Raw genomic sequence first — 9,648 nt, forward strand, 5'->3', positions numbered from 1 at the left:
TAACTATCGAGTTTATAATTTTTATAATCTGAGTTTTATTATTTTGATTTAAAGGTAATCAGATATTTATTATTTTACTTTATTTTTTTTACTTTAGAAAAGATTAATCTATATTAAATTAGCTCAATTCAATTTGCAGTTAGGTTTAATTATTTAATTGAAATGATATTTATACAATAAACTAAAAATAATTCAAAATTATTCATACTAGATAATTTTTAATTCGTAATACATGTAAATAATTTATAAATTTAATTTAAAAGTTAACCTTTACTTTTTTTATAATTTTAGGGAGAAAATGAGATAATTAAGATAGTTAGAAAAAAAAATAAAGAAAGAAGAAGAACATGTTGAGAAGAAAGAAATGAGAGAAAAAATATAAGGAAGAAAAGAAAAGAGTTGACAAAGAAGAAATCTCCCCCCCCAAAAACAGTTATGTAACAAAAAAAAAAAAAACAAAAACGAAAAACAAGGGAAAAAAATCAAGCATTAGAGGAGGAGAAAGAAGAAAAAAGTTTAATTTAAAACATAATTAAAAAATAACTTAATATTCATCTAAAATAGACAAAATAATGCTAAAGAAACCTTAGGCATAAGATTATTTTGTAAAGGTCTTTGATCAATACCAAACACAATCAGGCCAAGTAGCTAGTAAAGGTGAGTTTCAATTAAAATTCGAAAATCTACAAAAGCGTATAATAAAATTAATTTAAATTTTAAACCAATCTACAATAAATTAGTTAAGATTTTTAAAATAAAATCTCTGGGTTAAGAAGATGAAAATTCTAGATCATCAATACTCAATAGTGACAAATTCAATCTTTCTAGCATTTGAAATAATTTTAAATTTGTAACCAATATTTTTAGGAAAATAGTTAATAAAACTCAATTAATTTTAATCCGTAGGAGTGCTAGGGTAATTTTATATGATCATTAAGATAATAAAAGAAATTAATTTTTAGAAGTAATTAACTTTTATAACAAGATAATTCCGAGATATTGTTATGCTATATAATGATGAAATGAAATCATATTTTGCATTAAATAGTTCCAATGTACTATACTATTGCTATTAAACATAACATTTTGCCTTATTGGAGAAAAATGAACACATTATAGTATTGATTTAAGTCTTTCCCTTTTTTGTAGCAGCCAAGAAGTTACCGTGATTGACACTAATAAATATTCTATGAGGCTTGCTTTTGCTTTTCCTCAGAAAATCTAGGAAGTTGGACCAATGAGTTTACTCGGGTGACACCTTTCAGACCCGACCAATTTTGATCTTTAGCTGCTACTACTGCTGAAGCTCCATCCTCACCATCAACAGATATTCCTCTATAGGTTTGATTTTCTTCCGAGGTTCATACAGTGAAGTTCCTTTGCAAAGAAGGCTCGGCCGTTTGACCATTATCGGATTCAACTGGATTACCCGAATGGTTGCTTTGGATTGTTGCAGAAGAATAGCATTGCTCATCACAATCAAATTCCACATCCATTTTACCATCCAAAAAAAGGCATACAACAGCACAATCATCCATCTTTGACGTGGGATACTTGAGTTTCCACTCTCGGGCTGCAGAATCCACTAGAACCCTTGCTGTTGATGCTCGAGTTAGTGCCGTGGATACTATCTCAACCACTTCTTCATTGCTTAACACATCCCAGACCTACACAAAATACCAAGATGGATATTAAGCATAAGTAGCCTTAAAAAAAACACAGGAACTAGTTAAAAATTTTTCAAGTGTTGGATTCAAATTCATCATATCATATGTCTATTCACTTACAAAAGTAAATATACACATAGATGAGAATGACAGCTTTTCTTGCTTACATGGGTAGAACTATTATGCATAGCAAAATTTTCCTACAGCAAGTTATACATAGCTTAAACTAAGTTACTTTGATTTGATGACTTTCACATGGTCCAAAACTACAAAACAAGAAAAAACTATGCATCTAGGAAACAGAAAATGCTGCAAATGCTCTATGCTGAGAGACTTTACCGATAATTGTAACATTATTGTGGCAACTGAGACCACAAGAACAAATAAAAGCAGATATATTTTCGAAAGCCTTACTCCATCCGAGGCAAGAACAATGAACTCGTCTTTGTCTGTAAGAAGCCGGTAAGAAAATTCTGGTATAGAAATGACACCGTAATCCTTCAAACAAAAATCGCCAAATGCTCTAGCCATTGCTAATCCAGGTGCATCATCAAAAGGTAACCACACCCTTGGAACTTCTGGTTCATCTTGCAAGGCAAATACCCTGCCCTTGCACCTTTTGATTCTTTCAGCTTCCTCTGTAAAAAATTCAGATAAGCTATCTCAAAGCAAAAACATAGACTGAACTGATAAAGGATGAACAATGATGACAAAACTAACTTGGCAAATCAGGTTTTAAATCAATTGTCAACTGAATTGCCACCATGGAGTCATTGCTGTCCTTGGATCCCATGATTGCTCGGGAATCCCCTATGTTGCTCATGAACAGATTTGATCCCTGGAAAGTGAACAACATAGAAGTGTCAGTGAAAAGAAGCAATGAAGTATATGCAGCAATTGAATGCACTACTCATTGAGCTGCTACCTGCTTCACTATGGTTACAGCCGTGCTCCCACTACAGAAACAATCCAGATTCGGATGAGACCTCAGCTCTTTGTCCATGGCCTTATACGCCTTCATGAAAGCTTCTCTCCACATGGAATTTACTAACATGTGAAACCAAGTGATAGAATATACTAAAAATATGTAGGATGATTGGTCCCTCCTCAAGAATCACATTGACAACATCAAACTCTGAGGCTCCTGACATTAATTTAATCCATAAACTATGCATTGGAAAACTAAACTTAAGTAGAAAAAGCAGAGAACACAAAAGGCTTCAATTTTCAAAAGGGTTAACAACTAAATTTCTATGCATTTTCTTTCACAGAACAGAACATAAATCTTCATAGAATAGAATATTAAAATAAAGAGCAAGGCAACACACTTGTGATAGTGTCCAAGTTTTCTCATTCCATAGCAAGGAGGAAGAATATAACGAACAAAAACCAATCTTTTTTAGACAAAAAGCAAACAATTTTGGCCTAGAATACACACAGACAAGAAAGGACACCAATTTATAAAATATAAAAATGAGAAACAAAATACAAGAAGAAATAGCCTTAAATAAATTAGCATAAGCATTGATAGAGTCACACCATCTATATAAATAAACCACATAATGCTGTTTCATCCAGCAAGTGCTAATCACTATATCCAGATCGAATTATCCATTACGTCTGGCTTTTAATTACAAGCCATGATATGGATTTGGATTGAGGATATTCAAATTTTATTATCAAAACTAATGAGGCTTGATGTAAAACACAAGAAATATTTGCATATTTAATCTGTTATTGAAATATTCATAGCCAACTAAGACAATAAACCTGTCATGACAATTGGAAAGTAAAAAAGAAAATAAATCAGTTTAACAATCTGTTACTGCACCTATATCAGAAGGTATTAAATTGCCTAAAATGCTCAAACAATAATTCAAGAAATAAAAAATTCTCATGGAGTACAACCAAACATTAAATTGCTACTGGTTTTTTTTTTGATACACAGTCTAGCAGTCCCCATCATATATCAACCTCAATGCACGACTGCATCCCATTGAACTTCGGATATTGTCCTTGTTGTACAACCTGTTCTCCACAGCACAAACAAATTTGAGATCAAAAGAAAGGAATTCAGCGAATCATAATGGATATCAAATAGTTTAAAATTTACTAATCACTAAGTTATAACAATGCAATAATTCATCTCTTATTATTGATACCTGTAATAGCCACTGATTACTTCCATATGGTGGGATGGGAGCCCCATGGCTATTAATCAATTCTGAGTCACCTAGCCCAAACCCTAACTGCACAGATGCATTTACTTCTGTATTTGGCACTGCTGATGTATCTTGAGAAGTCATAGGGTCCTTGAGAAGCTCCTAAGAAAAAATGATACATGCAATCAAACTTTCTATCAAGTATAACTACAGCATAGAATTTACCAGTTTATTTTAATTCGTGTAACCACTAATGTAATATTGTATCTTACTAACCTCTTCTGTACCGAAGCTAGCTTGCGTCCCTTGAGAAGTCATAGGGTCTTTGGGAAGCTCCTATGACAAAAGAAGGCATAAAGTCAAACTTGCTATCAAGTATAACTACAACGTAGAATTTAACAGGTTATTTTAATTCAAGTAAAGCATAATGCCATTTTGAATTTGACTGACCTCTTCTGCACCAAAGCTAGCCTGTGTGCCACCACCAATCTTATCACCCAAATTGTCACCCTCATTCTTCACAGGACAATTCTTCACTGTTTTCCATTACGTCCTAATAGCATTGAACTTGCAGGGAGTCGCTAAGACAGTAATAAAGCAAGAATTTTATATTACTGTTTCCCTTTCATCACTACTTATTTCAAAATCCATTTATTTTAGGTACCAGTTTTTTGCATAACCCATTTAATTCTGTTTGATCCCAATTATACAATTATTAATAAAATAGTAAAAAACCCCAATTTTGGCTTTAATTATTCATACAGTTCATCTTTTTATGAATACCCATGTGCCCATATTGGTGATCTTCACTCAATGTGATTATTTTTGACAAAAAATCGAACACAGCAACCAAACACAAAAGAGACGAACAGGAAAATTTTTTGAAAACTCACCAAATTCGGACCAGGTTGTGCGAAGGAAGCCGAGGAGTTGCTGAAGGCGAGGAGGAAGTCGGGGACCTGCTGCTTCTGTGTCGGCGTCGACGGGCGCAATGACGGAGCGAGACTGACTGCGAGGCAGTGACAAGATACAGAGCGGCGACGACGTCCAGGTCCGGGAGCTGCTGCTACTGCCGCCTGTGACGACGACGGCAAGGAAGGCACGCGAGATCGGATACCGGAGGAGACCGACGACGAGCTTGTCGGATGATGCTGATAGAAGGAGAAATCTGGGCTCGCGTCAATGAGATATGAGAGATGAGAGAGCTTCTGTGAAAGTGTGAGGTTGAGGGAGGAGAAGGGATTGTGAAACGACATAGTTTGGTGGATTGAAGAAAAGGACAAAAAAAGGAAAAAAATCGGACCGGTTTATTTAAACTAATTGGGTCAAACCGGATTTAAAGTATTTGGTTTAAAAATAAATTTTATTAATCGTTTTTATAAAACACCAATTATAGAGTGACACGTTAGCAACTTTAAAAAAAAATTGTTTTTGCCAACGTTATGTGAGTCCCCCTTTAGTTTAAATCTTGAAAATAAATTATTATATTTTTTAGGATTAAAACCAAATATAATGACCAGCTTTGCTAGGTAGACAACAACATAAACAATGGGTTAAAAATTTGGTTCAATAAAATTAATTTCATTTAGTAATTTAAAAATTTTTACCATTCAATATACTCTAATTTACAATATACTCTAATATACTTGAAAAAGTGAAAATATCATTAGTATTTAAAGTTATTTTTCTAACAAATTTAAATATAAGATTAATGCAATAATGTTGTTTCAATTTAAGCAATGTTACTAAAAGTGTCTATGTATGAAAATAGGAAAGTGAGTGGAGGTTGTTTGTGTAACTTCCATCAGTATAAGGTTTTGTTTAATTGACGTGTGTGAAAAAGATAAAAAAGTAAATTGGTTATTATCTGAAAATAATATAGTAATTTATTATTGAAAAGTCTTTCCCTTTTTTGTGGCAGCCAAAAAGTTACCGTGATTGACACTCAATAAGTCCTAAACTAAATTATCATATTTTTATAGGGACAAAAAAATCAAATTAAACAAGATAATGACTAGACTCAAATAAAAAAATAAGAAAATAAAAAAAAGAAGTTTAAAGGTTAAAGCACACAGTTATGTTTTAACAGAGTTAAGCCACGACGGCCAAAAAAGAGAAAAGCTAAAAGCAAGCACTTTTGAACATCACATTAAGAAGTTAATACACAGATACTTCCATGAGATAATAATAATAATAAATTAAAAAAAAAAGAAAAAGAAAACATTTTTATTGAGATCTAGTTCTAGTGCATGACTACTGCATGGCGGGAAGGATCCTTCAACGACGACGTTCCGGTGTCCAGTGAGGTGCAGCTGGGCTGAAATGAACAGAGACCACCCTAGAGTCGAGCAGTTTCATTATTGGTGTGAAGCTTACGCACCTTGGAACCTTGTACTGATTAATGGACGCACCCCTGGAGATAGCATAGTCCATGAGCTCCTCAAATGTTCCATTCTTCACCACTCTTATTTCCAAAGGTCCAATTGAATTATCTGCAACTCTTCCCTGTCTATAAACCGAGTTTAAAGACTCCTCCATTGCCAAGCAGCACTGGTTTAGAACTTCATTAGTTGGAGGACGAGAAGCGTTCTTTATAATAAGCTCCCAGTAAATCACGTAATGCCCTGGGATCGATTTTGTGTCTGCATAACTCGTGTACTCAACCACCGTCGTGTTGAACTCCTTTAACAACACAGATGCGTTCTCTATGCCTCTCTGAAGCTCCGATTCATCGGTTTTGTCAGAATCGATGCTCAAAAGAACGTTCTTTCTTCTTACAAAGCGGAATTCTGGCGCGGTGTTGTGGAACCTTGTGACTTGAAGAATGTCACCCACACGGTAACGGTTGAGGCCGCAGTAGGTTGTGATAACGAGCTCGTAGTACTTCCCGACTTTGACGTCGGCGAGGTCAACGAGCGGCGGCGGCGAGTCACGGGAGAGAGTGAGAGGAGACGAGTCATCGTGTGGAATGAACTCGAAGTAACCCATGTTTGGCATAATGGTGTAAGAAACGTCAGAAGGATCCGAAATTGGCCTGAGATTAAGACCAAAGTAGCACTCGGAGGAACCGTACATGGTGCAAGCTTTAGGTAATCCACCACTGTAGTAGTCCAGCGTGGGAATGTATTGCGCCATGGCACCGGTGACGATCACGTCCAGGTACTTAGTATTTGGCCAGATTCTTGTGATTATCCGTTCCCAGTCCTCACTGGAGCACTCCATCGTTATGAATTCCGCCAGCTCCGGATCGGGTTTGAGGAGTTTGGCCATGCATTCCCTTATGGAAGGGTCGGTGATTTTGGGGCTTAGGGTTCCGGTTGAGATGTCATGGCTCAACTGTTGCCAGTTAAGCTGGAGGAAGTGGATGGCCCTGAGAAGGCCGGAGGCGAAGACGGCACCGACGCGGAGGACTTGGTGGCGCATGATGAGGCCGCATAGCATCTGTGTGTACATACTCTGGAACGAATCGGGGCAGAGGATCGCCTCATTCGGGCTTGTGTACAAGTTGTATGGGTCAAACAGACGGTTCTTGAAGTGCTCTCTTTTGTAGTAGCTTGTTAGCACCGGCCGCGCCACCAGCCCTCCGGGGGTCTTCGTTTCTGCCTTCACGAACAGGAAGTGAAGCGCTTTTCCTTTGTCCAAATCAGGGACGTACCTGTGTATGTGCAAAGCGTAAGAACCAAATTAATTAATTAATTTTTTATCTTAATTAATTAGGAGTTAGTACTGTAGCTGATACATATACACGTCGGTTGCGTTGAGTTAATGCAAGCACTGTGAAAGAGAAGAGAGAGAAAGAAACGTACTGGTTCATGACTGGCATGAGAAGGCTGTACAGTAACTGACGTCGGTCTAACTCCTCATGAATGAACGGCATCAGTTTTCTTTCGCCAGCAGATGTGCCAGAACTGGAAGTTTTCATCATTACATATCATTATCATATACATATCTCTAGACTGGTAAATAGTTACTGTGATCCAATTTGGTTACAAGATACTTGCATTAATTTCAAGTAAAAGTGTCACACTAAGTTTGGTGTGCCACTTATCTTTTATGCAATGTATTGTGCACACCTTCTTATATATGCAATCACAATGTCTCTGTTTCTTGTGCCTTGATTGTTATCTTTAATTTTGCTTGCTTGAAACATATGTACTACTAACATTTCTTGTGTAAGACATTCATGATCCATCTTAGTCCCATAGCCACGGTTTTAATGTTTATGCACATTCCGGGACAGTTTTCTCCCTCAATTTTAGTGTCCATCATGCAGTGCCATATATGCTTGGAAAGCTCTTGATTCCTACTTTCCAATGGTTTTGGAATCACCTCATTTGGAGCTCTGTAGCTCAAGTTATTCTTTGTTGGAAGTATGCCCCTTCAGGCTGTGGAGAGCAACATTTTCCAAGGTATTCCTTAGCCAACGTTTGACCTCACCTTTGAGGCAAATGTTGGCGCAAACGTTGAGCTCCTGGGTGGCTGTGCTGATGAAGCTTCCTTGATTTGATCATGGGCCACGCTTTTAAAAGCGTGTCCTAAGGCTCCAAAGTGTGCTCCAGCTTCAAAGTGTGCCCCAAAGCTCTTTTTTTCTCCTTTTTAGCTTATTTTGTGCTTCTTTGCTTCTTTTTCTTCTTATTTCCTACAAAGTTTATCAAATAAAAAGATCAAGGAAATATTCAATTTAAGTATAAAAGAATGCAATATTTAAGCACTAATTGTCAATTACTTGTATGAAAAAGCATAGAAAAACATGACATGGTGACATGTAATCACAACACCAAACTTAAACCTTGCTTGTCCCCAAGCAAGAAAAGAATCACGCATTTAAAGATTGACAATCCAAGGTAAGAAGAGTAGCAACTCAATTTTCATGGTAAGCTAGTTTTCTAAGCATGCTACAATCACAAAAGAGATGTAAATGATTGATGTTTCTATCTAGCTCAATTTATGAAATCTTTCTCTTATATTTCTTCCTTGAAACAAGCTTTTGATTTTCTTATTAGCTTCTCCTTTTGGGTGCTTTGCCCCATGAGTTAATAACAAAGCTACGACTTCTAAATGCTTTGTTTTCAAGTATTACCACTTGATACATAAGCACCACAAGCATTTGATTAGAGGACTTCATTAAACACATTTTTCTTTTCTTTTCTTGATTCTCTAATCATTGATGCTCAGGGCCTTGAGATTTGAGGGAGTGCTTTTGCACTTTGAGCCTAACCTTGACTTCTAAGTGTTTTGTTTTCAAGCATTTGGTTTGATACATAAATACCACAAGTACTTAACAAATAAATTGCCATTGGTACTCAGAGCCTTCAGCTTTCTCATTCTTTCCCTTTTTCTTTCCTTGCTTTAATTGTATTTGCTTCTTCAAGGTTTTCATAATTTTCAAAAGATTTCACAAAATGTCCTAGATGAAAACTTCAATTAAATGAAATCCAATGCAATTGAGCAACAATTAATCATACTAGCTTTCCAATGCTTATATGCACATGCTAAAACCTTCTTTAATGCCTTGTTTGTTTATGATCATGATACTTTACTGCTTTAAGCTTTACAAAACTCAAGTTGGTAGTCATAATACCACAGCAACATGTTACAAATCAAGATTCAAGCTATGCTTTATTCATACACACATGTAAACAGAAAAGATGAAAACAATCATGCAATTTAAGTGTTGTAAACAAATGAGAAGAAAAGGAACTTTACAACCTTGTAATTCATCTTCTCTATTGTTGTCATTTTTCTCCCATTCTCCTCCTTCCCATACCAAACTCAGAATGCTTGCTCATCCTCAAGCAACACACGGGCGCGCCATGTGC

The 9,648-nt window shown here is 36.0% G+C and overlaps 2 protein-coding genes across 4 annotated transcripts; both read right to left on the reverse strand.

Annotated features, from left to right (window-relative positions):
• Window positions 1–1,018: 1,018 nt before the first annotated feature.
• LOC112771189 (probable protein phosphatase 2C 52) lies at window positions 1,019–5,110 on the reverse strand. Of its 3 annotated transcripts, none has more exons than XM_072224202.1 (9): window positions 4,723–5,085; window positions 4,280–4,410; window positions 4,106–4,165; window positions 3,830–3,991; window positions 3,642–3,695; window positions 2,593–2,714; window positions 2,388–2,505; window positions 2,082–2,305; window positions 1,019–1,667 (listed from the first exon to the last, which is right to left on the reverse strand). In XM_072224202.1, the coding sequence occupies exons 6-9, from the start codon at window positions 2,704–2,706 to the stop codon at window positions 1,362–1,364; spliced, it is 762 nt and encodes a 253-aa protein (XP_072080303.1). In that variant the 5' UTR covers window positions 2,707–2,714; window positions 3,642–3,695; window positions 3,830–3,991; window positions 4,106–4,165; window positions 4,280–4,410; window positions 4,723–5,085; the 3' UTR covers window positions 1,019–1,361. The 3 variants fall into 3 exon arrangements, with proteins under 3 accessions (XP_072080303.1, XP_072080302.1, XP_025671624.1); XM_072224201.1 differs by having other exon boundaries at window positions 2,593–2,811; XM_025815839.3 differs by having other exon boundaries at window positions 2,593–3,695; window positions 4,723–5,110.
• Window positions 5,111–5,951: 841 nt separating this feature from the next.
• On the reverse strand, window positions 5,952–7,769 carry LOC112773058 (probable indole-3-acetic acid-amido synthetase GH3.1). Its single transcript, XM_025818097.1, has 2 exons — window positions 7,636–7,769; window positions 5,952–7,484 (listed from the first exon to the last, which is right to left on the reverse strand). Exons 1-2 carry the CDS (start codon window positions 7,752–7,754, stop codon window positions 6,107–6,109), a joined length of 1,497 nt encoding a protein of 498 aa, XP_025673882.1. The 5' UTR covers window positions 7,755–7,769; the 3' UTR covers window positions 5,952–6,106.
• Window positions 7,770–9,648: the final 1,879 nt, after the last annotated feature.

The sequence above is a fragment of the Arachis hypogaea genome, chromosome 18 (genome assembly GCF_003086295.3).
Source record: "Arachis hypogaea cultivar Tifrunner chromosome 18, arahy.Tifrunner.gnm2.J5K5, whole genome shotgun sequence".
NCBI lineage: Eukaryota > Viridiplantae > Streptophyta > Magnoliopsida > Fabales > Fabaceae > Arachis > Arachis hypogaea.